Raw genomic sequence first — 19131 nt, forward strand, 5'->3', positions numbered from 1 at the left:
AAAAGAAGGCCAAATTTGCCACTTAACGTCGGTTATCTCGATCCCCATGACCAATCGCTTTGTTTGTATCGACAACCCCATCTTAGCAGTGCATTGTTACATCATAATCTGCTTATGCTGACATCTGGGCCGAGTACTGTATGCTGTGACAGTCAATCATGCTACCGTACTATACCTACAACTGGCCGACTTCTGAAGACGCGAATAGAACAGATAAAAGTTACGGTTACAGAGACTTAAACTCCACAAGAAGAAATAGCAAACAACAAATAAACAAGTTTTGCATAATTAAAAATAATTATTTATTTCTCAAAATACAGGAGTGAAAGAATCCCTATATTGGGTGTTAACTTATGCTACAGTAATATATACGGTCCAGTATTGCCAGGTGTTGACTCGTGTAAGTTTCTTTCATGGGAATGGAGATCCTATTTTGCAAGAACACGGTCTTTTGATAATAACCGCGTGTACGATACTTTTCAGAGCTGTGTCAGAGTGAAATGACTCGCGAATTTAATTTTGACACTGGTTAGCTTTTTGTAAAAACGAACTACACCCCGCACGTTTTTTGTGATTTTGTGATTGATCTTTGTGTTTGCAATGTTGGAGAATATAATAAAGGTTTGTATCGAGAATCGACGGTGGTTTGTATTGTATACTGGTAAATCTCTGCTGTTAGTTGGCGCACATATGCCTTTTGTTGTTAGCAAACATGTATGTACATTTTTATAGCATGCCGATCGCTTCATCAAACAAATCGCGGCAACGCTGTTGTGTAAAAAAACCTCCAAAAACACGTGCATGTACATTCTCATTTATTAACGCACATCATGTACATAAAGAAATTTCAAGCACATGTTAATATATTGCCGCCATATTGGTTTTCGTTTATCTCGATCATCGGTTATCTCGACGCTTTTTGGCAAACCCCTAGGCCGGCGACATAACCGGGTTCAACTGTACTGATATTAATATACTACATATTTGTGACCTGGGGAATCTGAACCAGAGTTCATATTTTCAGTATGTCAGAAACTTGTAGATAAACACCCCCCTGAAGTTGACCTCTTGTTCTTATGGATTTTTGTTCTTCAGATTTTAAATTAGCACTGCTAATTGGTCATCCTTCACACACACCAGATATGATTTTATTTTGAAACTATACCTACATGGTATTGTATGAAATTAATCTAATCTGAATAATGTTCACTGTTAAGCAGTACCTGAGGGTTCCAAACTGAGACAAATCATAAAGTGTGGAAGTTGTGCACTCATAACAGAAGTGGTTTAACCATTTTGGCAATTACCTAGCATAATGAATTTTTTATATGATCTAGTTGTATTTGTACGAAACACTGGCTGTGTGTCTTGGTGCTTTTGCCCGTAATTGATTTTGTCTTTGCACCCCCTATTCCAAGCTTATTGCCACACTAAAAGATTAATAATTAACACCCAACTTCAGCAGCAGTCTTTTTTATCTGACAGTTACTAACATAACTAAGTTAGTGATATATACAAGAAATACAAACAGCAATGCGTAAGTTATGCATGCACTCATAGTTGCACATTAAATAAACAAATTCTGGCAATTTCTTTTTAATCAGTGCCTTGCAATGCGTGTATATTTTGTGTGACCAGGAGTACTTATCAAATAGCATCCTGAAATGGCTTCCAGCACCAATCTCTACACAATACAGGGAGCCAGGAGAGATTTCCTGTAGAATATCACGTCATAAAGCTTATAACCAGATCACCGTGTACATCAGAGTGCTCAATAATACTTCTAATATGCCATTCTTTTTCATAAACACATGCAACAGACTTTCCAGGATGCAGATCATCATGGTGTGTTCATCTAGTACACCAACAAACACTGTTGTCTGCATCCCACATAAAGTGACCCTGGTAAACTCAAAGTCTGCAGAGATTCTCTTAATTTTAGTTCCACTTTAAAGATTGGAATAAAGCAGTGATGAGAACAGGTGCTTGTAACAGTCTTTATTTCAGCAAAGTTCTCATACAAATGAAACTTTATTGCACTGCTTGCAACATCAGTAATAGATACATAATACAATTTCAGTCCATAAATGTTTTTTAGCTAAACTGCTGAGTTGGTGATTTTCTATTGTCGATTGCCAGCTTGTTCGAGCTGTTAGTTGCTTTAACATACCATCATGCCATTGCAGGGGCTCTTGCCATAATTTCTGGCAACATTTTCCATTCTGTCTAAAGTCATTGGTCATGTTTTGGTGGCGCAGATAAGGTAGGTTTTGAAATTTGTGTTTTGGCATATATGACATATATGATCTAATTTTTTTCATGGTAGATTGATCCTGGGATTGAGTATCAGAGTGAAACAAATGAATGTACAGTAATAGTGTCATGTTTGAGGCAAACCAAAATAAAACAAACACTCCAGCAGTTTAGCTCACCCTTCATTGTATAATACAAGTATATGACAAATGGGTGGAGTGTTGTTTGCGAGTTGTCCATGTGATGGCCTTGTAAATCATCTTGCATGATGAAGCTGTTGTTTTCAGCAAAGAACATTAAGATAATGGCGTCATCCTGAGCAAAATTTTCCATCATATTGCTGTTGTAGCTTGACTGAGCTTTGGCAATAAAATGGTGCTGAACAAGACCATCATGTACAGGGTACATCAGCGGATATCTGTATGAACTCTAGGAAATAAGCTGTTAACATACAAGACTGATCCTATCTATGAGAACCCACTGCTGTTATATAATTACATAGTCACTGCCAAAATTATGTGAAGTTGATAAATTTGATAAATAGACAAGAATGGCTGGATTTTAAATGGGTATTTTTTTACAAAGATGAAGCATCTAGTTGTGATTATTTGTACTACAACGTTGCCTGGAGTGTCTTTGTAGTCATTGTTTCAAGGAATAGCAGCTCTTATATGTTTGACATTCAGGTAATGACAAAACTTTACTGAACAAAACAATGCTTCCAAGCTGCAGTGATTGGAATAAAACATTTTGGTCTTAATTCACAACATCTAGACAATCCAACCTTATTCCGTTGGATTTTCTTGGTTTACTCGATGTAAAGTGCTTTGAGATTGCTTGGTTGCATACACTTTTGTTTATGCTCTTTATAATCATTTAAACGAATTGTTACATTCTCCTTCTTGTCTGGGAACATGTCGGAATATTCATTAGACTAATAAAAATCCATTACCCTGTCAGTCACTCCCAGGGATTGATTCTCACTTGTTTGGTATCAAGATCAACGAAGATGCCCTTTTCCTTCTTTAACTGCCTGGTTGTCTTTACTATGTGTTCTGAAACACCGAATTCTTAGATGGTCCTCTCGTTTGTCTGCTTTACTAGTGTTAGAGTGAATAACCTAATATTTTCTTGTCTGGTGGAAACTTTTATTTTGTCTTTTAGAAAGGCAGTTAGCCTATCGAAGATGCTGTCAAGATCGTTCTCTGCCACTGTAGACTAACGTTCAATCATTTACAAGTTCAGGGCATGATCATATTTGGCCTTACCAACAGTTGTTAGCTGCTTCACCTTCCATTTGTTGTATGGTAATATATTGTATTGAAAGGTGACTTGCAATCAAGGGACCCAGCAGTTTGTTAAGATAAATCAAATGATGTTTCCACTAGGTGATATATTTCATCGGGCATTTCTGTCTCAGAATAATTTTCACTTTTGTTGTCATTTCTTTTACAACAATGAGGGCACACGTTTTCCCAGGCTTTAAGTGCAGCTGTTGTCTGCTCAGCCCATTCTTAGGGACTCAGTAAAGCAGGAAGTCAAAAGATTATTTACTTGAAGATTTTATTTCTGCTAGGTCTAGGATACTTTTTATTTTTGTTCTGCAAACATTTGCATATTTACAATATTCAGTAATTTGATCGCAGATTGATTTATCAATTACTGTAGTAATATATATATTCAGAAATAGTGATCACACTTGCAAATGTATGGGTAATTAAGTCGCAACATAGTTTCTTACTAAAACTTTTTTAACAGTCCTGATACTGTCTTTGACCTCTGATTTTACTCTTATTTATAAGTATATAGAATAGTGAACTTACATGTAATGTGCTTCTTGCACACAGAAAATGGATCAAAGCAGTATTTCTGTAAGTTTTTATAATGTGTTAAAAACACCTTATCTTGGTCTTTAAATTGAATTCCACATCACCACTACAGTAGTTCCTTTTTGTGATGATGGAGGTACCGCGTAAGAAACAATAATAAATCGTGTTTTTCTAAATTGTATCAAGTAATGACTCTCCACATTTAGTCATTTTCTGTTTATACAAGGAGAAGAACTGCCTGAAGTCATATTGATGCTCGCAATGTCACATGATTGTCAATCATAGTACGCTTAGCTTCCATTGATGGGTCAATATTTACAGAACATGATTCCAAGAAGATGAAGATGATACAGTGATTAAGCAATAACTCTTAGGTGATGCAGTATCCCCACAAACTAAATGTCGGAGATAATGCAATATGCTCTCAGAACTTGATGAAATGTTTACTGTATGCTGCAAAAGCTTAATGTAGACTAGGGACATGAAATATAAAGCTTTATATGTTTTGTGTGTATTCAGTAAATAATGTAACCCGACATACATACATACATACATATATATATATATATATATATATATATATATATATATATATATATATATATATATATACATACTCTGAGTGCTAGCGATCAAATGAAAGGAGTTTAATAAATTGCACACATTTTCAAAGATAGTTTCCTTCTGATGGTACTACATTGTACTGCTTTGTGCTTGCTTGAATAAAGGGTACAAACACAAAGTTACTGAAGAGCAAAAGTATGTGTATGCCTTACAGCAGGAAAGAAGGGTGTAGAACTAGAGCTAGTCAGTAACAAGAAGTGGTATACACAGTGAAATGTACAATATATTTTTTACATGTTGGCATAACATTTTGAGTAAATATTTGTGTATCTACCTGTCTAGTATATATCTAGCTAGCTACCTATCTATATCATCACCATCATAATATTGTCATTGTAATTATCAGCAGTAGTATAACATGAATGACCATTTATATTTAAACCACAACCATCAACAAATTAGACTGTACAACAAACTGTTTACATGAACTTTAAATTAATTATTCTAAGGACATACTTTACAGGAAATATGTGAATTAATGAGTTATGATGTAGTTAGGACAAAATAATGTGCCAAATTACCACTATCATCATTTAACATAAAAAAATTATTCATTTTTATCAGTTCTCTTTTTGTTTGGACAATTTATGTATGCGACTTCCCGTAAGTAAATACTAAATTACATCAATAGAGAGACAATACATGGTGCGTACCTGACATCTCCAATAGTTGCTGTTCTTTGTGGTTTTTCGTAGCCAGAGTTCCTGTGTCATGCCGTATGTGACATGCAAATACTGCAAATAAAGCACATATGTATTCAAATACATGCGCAAGTAAAATATGTATGTATGCAGAGAGATATGTTGATATAAGAAAAAAAGAGATGATATTGATAGAAGATGTAAATCCTCAAATAAAGAAAGAATTGAAACAGTTTTTAGTGAATACATCTTGATGGAATTTTGATTTTGATACTTTCAAAAGGTATTTTGCCATCATCAATGTTTATGTTACAAGTTGTAAGGTAACTTTGTAATACATTCAGGCAATGTGTTGTTTCTAGCGATTTTTCATAAAATATATTTTGTAAATTAAAAGTGTTTAATTGTAAGATAAACACTCTCTATGAGCCATCCCCAAATATTTTTGCAGTTGCAACAAGAAGCTACACAAAATATGCAGATTTCCAAAACTATAAACCTGACCCACTTCCTGCCTGCAAGCCTGTGTCCATGTAAATGGCACTTACTGGTAGCTCTAATTCCTTAGCTTGATGCAGCTAATAATGTGCAAAATATGCTGTTAAAACCAACTAAAGAGCCAGCTTAATCTAATAGTCTTTATTTGACAGGACACTACAGCACACATCAACTATAACTTGCTTTACTTAATTTGTTCATATTCTAGCATATGGTTCTGGCATGAAGATTCTTAATATATATATATATATATATATATATATATATATATATATCAATGTTGATTTTCATTGAATGTACGCCATCTAATAAATAACATTGAATATCTAATTCTATGTATAGGTAACATGTCATTTTAGTTCAAGCAAACCTATAGCCTATCTTGCACTGATGAATGGTGCTGAATCCAAAACAACAACAATTATTCCTATTGCCACTGGAACTGTTTTGAATACTCAATAATTTTTGGGTTTGTGATACAACTTTTATAACTGTTTAGGATTTCGTTCACCATGCAGTAAACTATATTTAATTTGTTATTTCTATTTCAGGGAAATATATTATTTGTTCAATTTTAGAAACCTTGCTGGTTTTCATTATTTTATGTTACCACGTTTACATTCATAGAGTCATTGCAAGATAGATATACATATACATGCAGGTTAAAACCCTGGCTGAGGCATTCCAAAGACTTATAAAAATGGTACCTAAGAAGCTGCCTCGGTTGGTGCCCATCATTTAAGCGGTTACTGTTAGGACTGGTTGGCCTGGTGTCAGGATAATGTGAATGGGTGGAACATCATGCTACATGTCTGCGACATGATGCCCCAGTGCTAGATATCACTATAAACTGCCACACTGCAGACATATTAGCGATATGATTGAAAGAAATTTAAAGCTACATTAAAATTCCAAATCACACATACACACACACATGTTGTCTGTGGAAAAGTGAAGACAGAAGAAATGTCAGTGTGACACTCACTCAGGGTACCATGCATGTTTAAAATGCACATGCAGAAACTTTACCATTTTGCACAAAATTGAGTAATGTTGTATGCAAATCTCCAGTTACAAAATAGTTACCAAGGATGGTTAAAACATAAATTCCCCCCTCCCCCCCATCATCTGAAGTTTCAGGTTTTTGTCTTTCACAGCCTCAAGAATGAACACGGTAAGAAAAGTCACAAGATTTCATGGATCATCATTATAGATCCATTACAACTAATGGCCCATCACAATCGGCTAGAAAATGTACTGATGTGAATCGTCCCCAGGGACCACCTGCTAAATTCTTCCAACAGATGCAGTCTCAGCCCAATGCACAATCTCAACTGTGACCTCATTGCTAGTCAGGTGCTCAGTGTGGAAGACTTCGAAGAATCTTTAGGTGAAAGTTAGCTAACCCACCTTCCGTTCAGAAGGAATGGGGGTGGGGGAGAGCCATCGGGACTGTCGCTTCTGACATTGATTCCTCTCCCAAATGACCTTGTATGTGCTTCACTTCTGAAAGTATTGGTCAAGCATCGCTGATGATGGGTGGGTCCATTCAATTGGGAGCCAGGGTTACTGACATCAGTTTCGGGAACAATCCACTTTATCAGTGCCACCCCAACCTCCATGTTCTTACACCAGTTCATCCTGGTGTACTTGAGGCAAATGGTGACACGCTTTTACAGAAAGGAGGCAGTCGAGAGCATCTTGAACTATCAGTCCCTCAGCTACTCTCCAATCGTCCTGGTCCAAAGAAAAGTGGGAAATTTCGTATCTTAATAGATTACTCCCATAAAACCAGTTTCGTCTTGGAGAACATTTAAAGTTAAAGGGCACTTCCTCATTCCAGAGCGTGATTCATCAGTCAGATTGGGCGGTCTCCATTGACCTTTAGGATACCTATTTGCACATCCCGATGTTGCCTCCACATCTGAAATACCCCTGGCTTTCTTTGACCAGGAAGGTTTCCCGGTCTTCACCCGCGATATAGTGATAGTAGCAGTATATTATTATAGAGGACCCTGAATCTCCAGCATTTCAATGACTTGCTGATCAACAGTGTTCACATTCAGCCTTTCCATTAGGATCTGTTCTTATGTTGGTCCACTGTCACTCGGGGTGGGTCTTGTACCCAACCCCAAGAGTTGGAGCTTGTTCCATCTCAGGACTTAGTTTACATGTGGGTAAACTAACCCACAAATCAGTAGTTGGGGTTCCACGGTATTGCATAGATCGATGCATGGTACTTCTAGAGGGGCTGTGAACAAAAGTATCGTTGTCTGCTCGCTTTTACTATCCCTTTTGGGTACCTTGAATGCCGCTGCAGATATTGTGCCCTTAGGACTACTTCATATGTGCCCTCAACAGTTCTGCTTCTCGCAAGTTGGAAACCACTCAAAGATCCTCTGTCAGCTCTGATTCCTCTAGTATCAGACTTTCTAAACCATTTGCACTGGTGGATGCAGCAGGACAGATTTCTGACTTGTCCCCATGCATATATCTGACCCACAATCATATTCGCCGACACAACAGATTCTGGATGGGGTGCTAATTAGAGCTGTATGGCATAATTCTTAAGGATCATTGGACTCCTCCCTCCACATCAACAAACTAAAAATGAAAACCACATTTCTAGCATTGCAATACCAAGGTGCATCAACAAAGTTTTCGATGACGTTACCTTCTGAGTTCTCCACATTCCTGGGAAGATAAACGTCTCTCCAGTGAAAGACAATGGGCTATGGATTCAGCTTCCAGTGGGATCGTCTTTTCATGCGTGCTTTCCCACCCTTCCGTTTTTCATACTCTTAGTTATGTGGCTCCAACGTTCGTGAGTAACCGATATTCTAGACATGATAAATCAACAGAGGTGTCTACCCCACAAGAGGGATATTTAGTTGCAACACAGGCTCTGCCTCCTTCACAAAAGCCCAAACCATCTCCACCTTCGCGCTTGCCTCATTTCAGGTGATTCATCCACCAGAACAAGTTTTCAGGCCGGGTTATCACTGTATCATTCAAAGGAGCAGAACTTTGATATCCAGGGTCTGTGAGGCCAGGCAGATAATCTTTGTTTTGTGGTCTTGAAAACGATGTCGATCCTAGCTGTCCCTCTGAAACTTCCATTGCTGATATCATATCGTTCACTTTCGGGACCAAAAATATTAAGTATTGACTATCAAGGATTATATAGATGCCATTTCCAACATGCTTAAATTCTCCATGGGCTCAGCAGTCTGTTTGGATTCCCACCTTGCGGACCTTATTAAGCGCCCTCTCATGCTATCCTATGCACAGATTTAATATAGTGTGTTTTATGGTCCAAAGCCCTCTATGTACCATTATTCGTTGCGTCCTTTCAGTACCTCACATTCAAGACTCGTTTTTTTTTTTTATTCGCTTTGGTGTTTGAGAGAAGATGCAGTACAATTCATGCATTGCCCATTGACACTAGCGGTCTGCGGTTTAATGCCAATTATGATTCGTTTTCCTACTTTGTCAACAGAGATTTTTTAGCTAAAACTTTGTTACCTTCAGGTTGTTCCATTACCCATTGAAATTCCCAGTATGATCTGTGCTGGAGATAATCAAAATACGCTTTAATGCTGAGTTAGTGTGCTGCCTTTGTATCTAAATGCATCTGAAAGGAAAAGGAAGGGTAGGAAAAAAATGTTTCCTTCCTCATATGGGCTACGTTGATATTTTGGCCTCTATTATCTCGCAGTCAATTATCGCCACAATCGCTTCTTTACCGACAGAAAAAATCTATGAAACTAAACTCTTATGAGGTTCAAGCTATTGCTGCCTCATGAGCATATCTAAATCATTTTTCCTTTGAGGTCATCATGACGTTGGCATTGTGCTGACCTCGTGGTACCTTCTCTCCTACCTCCGCTCATTAGGGCAAAAAAGTGGACGATTACTTTAACACATCAGTCAAGCCTACCCAATACAACGAAATATTCAGCTGTGAAATAGCAATGGGTAAGTTATTGTTACTATTAAATGTTTGTGTGGGGGGAGGGTAAACGAATTTAAGTTATGCAATTCTTACCCATAGCTGCACCCTACTCCCACACATCTCTCATATCCTGGTGAAATCATTGTCTATTAAAAAGACTATGCATGCACATCTGATGTGAGATGCAAGAGTCGATCGTGTCTTAATGACAATTCTCCATTCAGCGGGAGGATGTATTCAAATTAACTGGACCAGATATTTTGGCGAGAGAAGCGCTCCGGTGGCCTAGTGGTTAGAGTGTCCGCCTCGGATGCGGGATGTCGTGGGTTCGATCACCGGCCGAGTCATATCAAAGACTTACAAAAATGGTACTAATAGCTGCATCGCTTGGCGCTCAGCATTAAGAGGTAAGTGTTAGGAGCGGTCGGCCTGGTGTCAGGATGATGTGACTGGGTGGGACATCATGCTATATGTCTGTGGCATGATGCCCCAGACATCACTATAAATCACTAGACATCAGTATAAACTGCCACAGTGGAGACATCTTAGCGATATGACTGAAAAATTGTTAAAGCTATGTTAAAAATCAAAATCACACGCACACACACACATATTTTGGCGAGAAAGAAGCTAGAACTATAATCTTTATAGAAAGGTACGTCAGTAACGATGCGTTTTAATGGTTGCTGTCCTTGAAGTTTTCATTAAAGAAAAAAATTGCACATAATCACACAAGTAGGATAAAGTGCGTGTATTCCTACAGGGGTCAAGCTACCAAAGGAGGTGGGCGACTGAGTCGCCTCAAAATGTTAACTTGGCCTTGTTCTGGTATTAAGTCGCCCTGTAATATTTTTTAGACGCATAATGAGTGACAATAGTTGATAGCTTTGGAGATGCTCTCTTGCTGTAGCCATTTATTTTTGGCTATTTCTGATAGTGTTGAGTTGTAGCCTAAATCGAAATGTACCGACAAACAAACTATTGACCTTCACATGAGTGTGCACTGTTGTAATAGATGAATGACCATTAACCCGTTCCCGAGCAAGTTATAACTGCCCGATTTCCACAAGTTAGGCGTACTATGTATGATGAAAAGATGGCAACTTCTGTTTCGAAACTTAAACATCAGCATGTAAATAGTAATTTCTGTTTTAAAATTAGAATCGGTGAAGAACAATTTCTAATTGCAAATACTATTTAACCAATGCATATTACTACAGGTACGTAGGTAAATAATCAAACCATGAATTTGCAATTGTGTCAATGGATCGTAGCAATGAAGATAGAAAGTATGTGGTTATGTTAAGATAATCCCTATTTTTAAAACTAGATCCACTCACGTTATGCATGGCTCCATATATCTTGGTTGTCTCGATTTGGTTGGAAAAAAAATCATAGCTCATTAATATATCGACTTAAATGCTTCATTGTGTTGTCTATGAATATATACAGTAATATTTTATCAGGAGCAATGATTAGAACGAACAGTATGGTTAGAGGTCAGGGCTGCATTTGCTCCCTAGTGCATATTACAGTTGTTTCAGAACGTTTAGAAATCGTTTCAACTACTGTTTTATAATGAAAGTAAAATAAAAATGTTTAAGTGGTACTTGATTAAAGTTTTGCCATCTTGATGTACTTTAGTGACTCCTGTCAGTTAAAATTAATTGCAGTGTACAGTTTCATCTGTCATCTTTTAAACTCATATGTCCAAAATACACTGCATGTACCTCTCCATCCAATCATACACACTTTAAAGTAAGACTACAATGGGTATGAATATAATACATTTTTTTCACATAAATGTGTTTATAATAAACATATAACAGATTTTCAACTTGAAAACAATGTATTGCTTCCAACCAATGTTAAATGCAGATTGCAAAATAGAGATATACATGCCAACCATTATTAATCATTACGCTTTTTTCCCGCCAAATTACATTTTATGTTTGCTGTATATGGATTATACCTTTTTGGTACATTTAAAACAAAATAAAAATAAAGCAATAAAAAGTTGCTTTTGTCATTTGTATCATCACTTTGATTCATTAATAAATTTCGGAATATTCTTAAAAAGTTGACTGCGTAAGAATAGCCTAAGATTACTTTCCTTATTTGCTATTTATGACCCATTTGCAAGAGAACTAACGGGTTTCTTAAAATATGAAATTTTCTTAACAGATTAATTATATTAGTAAGATAGTTAGCAGACCTGTCTGTACTTTTAAACAAAATGGCGCCAGGGGGTTGTCCATAAAGGACGTCCGCAGATAACACCTGTTTTCCTACCCTCCCCCTGTCCGCTTTTGTCCATATGTGGCTCCCCCCCCCAAGATGCGGAACTCCCCATCTAGCATTATATACTGCTCTATTGCTCTATGGTCTGGCAGTGGAATAGCTGGTAGTCTAAAAATACAGCGCTCACTCATCTCTTCACAACATGTAGTTCAAAACAAAGAAAAATAAACAGAAAGTTCTTTCTTTAAAAATGTCTTTACTCAGGACATAGAACTAAAGTTGTCATCTCACAGAAAGCTAAGTTCGACAGACTATCAATGTCTTACTCCACTTCAACAAAATCACACTGGAGCTAGTCAAATAAGTTGCTAACAAGTGGCAGATCATCATCACTGCTTTCAGTTGCGGAAGTTGATCATGCATTTGACAGAATAGATTCTGGCTCCACAGCTTGTGTGCTCGCTACTGCATGCCTGTGAATACGGGCATGATTGTGCTTCGCAGCCTGAGATGGAAAGTACAGCCCACACTGATTACAAACTCGCTTCTCATATTAGCTGAAAAAATATAGATATTAAAAACTCTATTAAACAGTACGTTGCCTATGTCACTGATTAACACACATGTGCGGAAGGCAGCTGGAGTCGATGCTTTCAGATGTGCTGTGCGTAGCAGCAGTGTAGTGGTGGCTACTGCAGCCAGCTGCCTGCTTAAAGGGAGGCTGGTACTAGCTCTGCAGTCACATGGTCAGCCAGGGTCTTCATCACAGGCCAGGCACTGTATTGTCTGAATTAAGAGCGTTATACAGGCCGTGGTGCATCTTGGCTATTTGTATACTCGCTCATGTCCGTGGGGCCAACATATGGGTCATCTACTCAACCTCGAGCACTGGAGGCCAGACCTATGTATTAATGCCAACCCATTCATATATAATCTGTGGCTCGAATCGTACAAATTGAAATTAACAAATAGTTTATACTTATGGATCACCCATAAAGGACGTCTGCAAAACATACCGGAATACACGCAGTAGGCCTAAAGCAGCTGTTCAAGACATTATTTCTTAACAAAATTATTAGCTTGTGGATGGCCGAGTGGTCTAAAGTACTCTTCGTTACGGATCACTGCCATCTCACCTCTGTCTGCGGCGGTTCGAGTCTAAGATTCAGCCAATGTGGGCATGTGAGAAAGCTTGCCAGTAGCTTCTCATGGGTCGGTGGTTCTTTCCGGGGTTTTCCGGGTTCTTCCTCCACCATTAATACTGGCCGCCATGTATAGCCTATCGTGCTGAAAAATGGCGTTAAACCCCACAACAACAAAAAGCTTGTGGATGTCCGCAAGATCCTTTCCACCCCATTCCCCTTGTTCGCATTTGAACACACACACACATTCATCTTTGCGGACGTCCTTTATGGATAATCCCCAGGCGCTGAGCGAAGCACTGTAGGACTCACATTACTAATTCACTTCCCATATAGCCTATGCAAACACCATGATATTAAAAATTCAATAACTTTAAATTTCTTGGTGCTCATGAGCAAACCAATATATATCAGTGTAGATTTATCCTGGAAGACAGCTTCTGTGCTGGAAAACCATACGAGTCATGGCATTTATAATTTGATCTACAAGTGTTTGAAGAACTCTTTGATACAAAATCAGTTACCTTACTAAACATCATGATATTAAAAATTCAATAACTTTAATTTCTGAGTGTTCATGTCAAACCTATATTTATCAGTATAGATGACACCTGGATGACAGCTTCTGTGTAGAGGAAGGACAGGTGCAGCATGTTTTAAACATGTGCTTTCAGTTCTGTACCAAAGAGTTGGGAGCTAAATTTCAGTCATGAGTGTTTCAAACTCAAATATGTTAAAGGACTGAAATTAAATTAATAAAACAAATTCAGTATCTTTCAGTTACAACTTGGGTAAAATCTCTAAAGATTCTTACTAATATGAAATTTTAATTGTCAACCAATCCTAACCAGCCAACGCCACATATGCCCTATTTTATCTTCACCCATTTCCAGACTTGTTCCCATTAAGCAAATGGATTTTTTCAAACTTCAAATCATGTCAGATCAAACAAACGACAAAAAAAACACCGCTTTACAAACTTTAAAAGAAGACAATGAGAGTAATGTAATACAGCACTCTGAGCACTGATCATGCTCATTGCAGAATTCCAGTTCATGATCATTCAGCAAGCAAAAGTTACACATGTAGACTAATGAATGTGAGTGCTGATTATACATATTTGTTCAGTATATTTTGTGACTGTATTCTGAGTCTAATCCATATGGATCTTGCTCTTTTTGACAATAATTTTGACAAGCTGCAGAACCAGATTAGTAGAAAAAAACTAATGTATCTTTATTAAACATGCTGTAATTCTGCATCTAATACATAGTTTACATTTTTTTACGCCCAAATTACGCTGTTTCCAAACTTTTACTAAACTAATTATGCTTATATCGGGGAGGGTGGCTTGGGGTGGCATATGTCTATAGCGAATGAATGCATGGACGCATGCTTATATATATATATATATATATATATATATATATATATATATACTGATGCTCAGCAGTCGACTCTAGGAGGTAACGAGGTTGTTAAGTTTTCCTTTATCTTCTGCAAAACAAGAAACGATATATATATATATATATATATATATATATATATATATATATACATACATACATACATACATACATACATGCTTCCATGTCTCCATGTTCAGCTCTTGCTTCTGCCTATTCTGCGCAAAAGGAGAAGTCACTTCTCCCTAAAATTCAAGTTTAGCTTCATGGCTTGACCAGTTGTGTGTGTGTGTGTGTGTGTGTGTGTGTATATATATATATATATATATATATATACAGTCTGTTTTATATTATTATTTTAAAGCATTCGGGCAAAGAAAAAAATTACAATGGTAATGAAATGAACAAGGTTTTTGCTTCAAACAGAAACTCTTTATACTTGTTCCTTTCTGCAGCAAATTTGTATTGTTTGATTTGTAAATAACATCGTTGTACTGGACGCTTTAATCTATTTATTGCTGTTTCATTCAGTTTTCTTCACTTTGTCTTCTCTCATCGCCATTTGCACTGATTGGGTGTTGTAATCCAACTTTTGTTGTTCCATTCATTATTTATTCTTTTATTGACCCCATCATCACCATTCTCATTAGTTTTCAGTAACTTGAACTGGACCGAATATGAAAAAATTTGATAGGGGTCTAGAAGAAAAATAAACAAACAACGACAAAAAACTTTCAATGCAGAGACTTTCTGACGTGAGTGCATGCAAAACTTATTATCAACAAAGATAATTTGAAATATCCTTTTCAAAAGCTGAAGTAGAAAGTTTGTTCCATACAGCATTCAAGGTGCTCCTTTCTTTAACTCAAAATGCTGTAATATTGCTAAATTGAGCAACAAACTTCATTTTAGCTTGTAGTTGCGATGTAGTTCTTTTTCTCATAAATTTGACTTCTTTGACCAGTTAAAAATTCAATGATTGTCATAACCTAAATGAGATAACAAAATTAAATTGAGCATTACATTCTATAAAAATGCAGCAATATAACTTACATGACCTGCATCTTCTGAAGACTGTAACAATAATTGCCATCACTGTAATGAGGGATATCAATATCCAAAAGGTTATTAAAACCACATGATTTGTATCTGAAAAAAAGCAACAAAATTTGTTTCAATTTTCTGATGACTAGTATTACATGAACATGAATTCTGAATTTAAGGAGGATATTTTTCCCGCTGCCGGGGATCATTTAGAAGAAACGAAACCTTTACATATGACCTACATTTTAGATACTACTAAAATCCGGAAATATGATAAAGTCCATTTAAACATATAAACATGAGCAATTTGCAATAGGTTAAATCTGGTGAACTGATAAATAAATGGTCTTGTTACTTGGCAAGCACATGATTTGGATGTTTGTAGGAAACAACTATTTCTGATTAAATTTTAAAAGAAAGTACAGGAAGTGTAAAAATGGTATTTCTAGTTTACTCATAAATATAAAATGATGACTGAGCATTTGAAAACTATAATGACTTGGTAGTTTGTTCTATAGCAGAAGAGTAAAGTTTTTAATGATTTTTTTTATGAATAGTAAATCTCTTTTCCATAGAAAGTAATGGTTATATGTGATTTTATAACTGTTATTTATTTCTGAAAATGTAGAAATCGCACTGTCACCTTACTTGCAAGGAATCTTGTTTACAACTCAATAAGATGTTGACCTATTATTGTGTGTGTTTGTGTGTGTTTTCTCTAGTTGTAAAATATCCATGGTGGAGTAAAAAAATCATTTAGAATTTATACCTGGTGGGGATTTTTGGATATAACGCAAGTGTTATCAAACCTAAACCAGCACAAAAGAACAATAAATCATAATGAGGAAAACAACTCTTGTGCATTCGACCTAGTCCGAGTTTTTCTGATCGATCACACCATTTTAGGTATATTGACATTTATGATGCGGTGTTGGATCAGAACTCATAACCTACTGAGAATTTGGAATTAGCCACTTACTTGCGGCCCTAGCAAACTTAAACAACCTCGCACCTTAATAATGATTAATCTTGATTAGTTGGGTGCTAATGATAATGACATTTTTGTACCACGCAGCGTCATCCTTTACAATTTAAACTGAATTTAGCAAAACAATCTGTCTGTATTAATTTTGAAAATTGCTTTTTGTTTTGAGCATTCATCAGCTGTGGTTATTATTTGTGGTAATGAATTCTAGTCTTTGGTGATTTGGGGGGAAAAAATAAATTTGTAACAATCAGTTAGTGCCCTTGGTATTCTGTCAATATATTAGTGCTGATTTCTACTGGTTCGTGTTGACGTTATTAAGTTGTGTCTGGGTATTTTTGCTCAGTTTTTTAGATCTTTTTTAAAAGGGGTATTAATATATTTTCCAGTGTATTTTAATGGTTTCCATGACAACTTATTCAGTATTGGGGTCATGCTTCCTCTGGTGTCATGATAATCAGAAGCATTTACCATCATAAATTGTTCTTGGAAATTGTTCTTTAAAACAAACAAACAAAAAGACATTTCCAGTGAGATAGTTACACTTTAGCAATTTATGTAGGGGACAATATCAAAAGATTTGTCAAAATCTAGTTAAAATATTTTTATATTATTCCTTTTATCTAAATATTTAGCCTAATAATCAATAACACACCAAAGTTATGTTTAGTAAATGTATACTTTCCGCAAGGCACGTTGGTTATCAACTATGAGAGATAATTATCCAAATAATGCACTGTTAAAATAGACAATATGTTCAAGAACCGCTCCGGTTGCCTAGTGTTTAGAGTGTCGGCCTCGAATGCAGGAGGTTGTGGATTTGATCCCCAGCCGAGTCATAACAAAGACTTACAAAAATGGTACTAACAGCTGCCTCACTTGGCGCTCAGTATTAAGAAGCTAGTGTTAGGACTGGTCGGCCTGGTGTCAGGATAATGTGACTGGGTGGGACATGATGCTACATGTCTGCGGCAGGATTTCCAAGTGCTAGACATCACTATAAACTGCCACATTGCAGACATTGTAGCGATATGACTTGACAATTTTTAAAGCTATGTTAAAAATCCAAGTCACACACACACATACGCACACACAATATGTTCAGTGCTGAAGCACTTTTCAGAGAAGACTGGTGAGTGAGATTGAGCGGTAACTGTGTGATCACCTGTATTGTAAGTCAGTTGACTGTCTTTATATAAGTTTGAAGTAAACAACATTATTTCATTCCTACCTGAAGTTCCATACATGTTAGAGGAATCATTTATTTAAAAAAGAGATATTCATAGGAATTGAAAAAATGATCATTGCCATTTTGAAAATATCACTATTTGGGATTATTGTGAATTTATTCAAAGACATTCTGGATTATATCATTGTGATACATCAAGACTGCAGGCACATCAGCTCATCAATGACTATTGGCACTTCAGCACATTGAATACTGAATTCTGTGTTTGGACTTGTGAAATAATTTTCAAGATTATAATTTGGGATTTGATTTACAATACAAGTTCATTTTAAAGTCTCACTTTTTATTTTAGTGTATTATTTGTTGAATTCTATGAAACTATTTTGTTTCACTTTTTCTGTTACTGAGTTTGATTCCACATAGTTGTAACAGTTACTGATGCAGTTATAAAATGTGAGTTAGGTGGCTGACAAACATTGAGTAGCAGACTGGATGTTTTCTATGGCGGGAATTTGATTTGCCCCGTTAAAATAGCTGATTCGGACTTTTAAGTGGACTTGCGGACTGGAAAAAGAGAATTAATGAAATGTGTTTGTTCATGGTATATATCTTTGTTTCATTTCACAACTGATAATGATAGGATTTTTGACAAATACTTTTGTCTGCAAAACTCGATGTTGATCAGTGTCAGCAAGTATTATGGTTTTGAATCATTCAGCCATATTAGTTCAACTGATAACTACTTCCGTTTTCAGCCTCCTTTTTGTGTGCCATGTAAGGACTCCGATTGTGGTAAAATGTTATACATTAAATACCTTATCGTAAAATATCCAAATATGGCATAGCAAACCTTATTTTTAAAATGAATTACCACGAGAATCTCGAGTTCTCTGACATGGTGGCAAAGGTATGGTCAGTGTAAACATTCTGATATAATTTACCTGATATTGCTCTAATAACTGTATCATTATCCAAATTAACTGAAAAACGGAACCCTACTTAGCCTTAGGTTGTAGATTTTAACTACATGCATCAATTTGTCTTTGGCAGTAGTTGTATTTTTTCCATTGTTAGGTATAGGAGCAGATTGCATCATCATCAGTGTTGAGGTTACAACATCATTGGTATCATTCACGATGCTGAGCTAAAGAATTATATCTGTTCAGCTGCATTCTGCTGATGTGGATACGTTTGTTCCAGTTTAGGCAATCCACGGCCGGGACTAGTCTTTCCGCAGACCTAATTTCATGAGCAGATTATGGTGGATACTATAGACATACCTTTTTGAGGCTAGGTCTAGTTCTGATACTATCATTGATGAGAG

At 36.5% G+C, this 19131-nt stretch overlaps 2 protein-coding genes across 8 annotated transcripts in view; one reads left to right on the plus strand and one right to left on the minus strand.

The window, feature by feature from the left end:
* The window catches only part of LOC149793651 (uncharacterized), a 163382-nt gene that overhangs the window by 84220 nt on the left and 60031 nt on the right, over positions 1-19131 (plus strand). The window lies entirely within an intron of this gene.
* LOC149793652 (uncharacterized) overlaps positions 1-19131 on the minus strand; it is a 143361-nt gene that overhangs the window by 55654 nt on the left and 68576 nt on the right. For all 5 annotated transcript variants that reach the window (XR_016422859.1, XM_089967631.1, XM_089967629.1 and 2 more), the window contains 2 exons: positions 15643-15738; positions 5360-5440 (listed from right to left, as the gene is read on the minus strand). Coding sequence is in view for 4 of the 5 variants with exons in the window: in XM_089967631.1 (XP_089823757.1) it covers positions 5360-5440; positions 15643-15738 (177 nt within the window). In the remaining variant the exon portion in view is untranslated. The remainder of the gene's footprint in view (positions 1-5359; positions 5441-15642; positions 15739-19131) is intronic.

Source organism: Sinohyriopsis cumingii, chromosome 8 (genome assembly GCF_028554795.1).
Source record: "Sinohyriopsis cumingii isolate HCF-2022 chromosome 8, ASM2855479v2, whole genome shotgun sequence".
Classification (NCBI taxonomy): Eukaryota; Metazoa; Mollusca; class Bivalvia; order Unionida; family Unionidae; genus Sinohyriopsis; species Sinohyriopsis cumingii.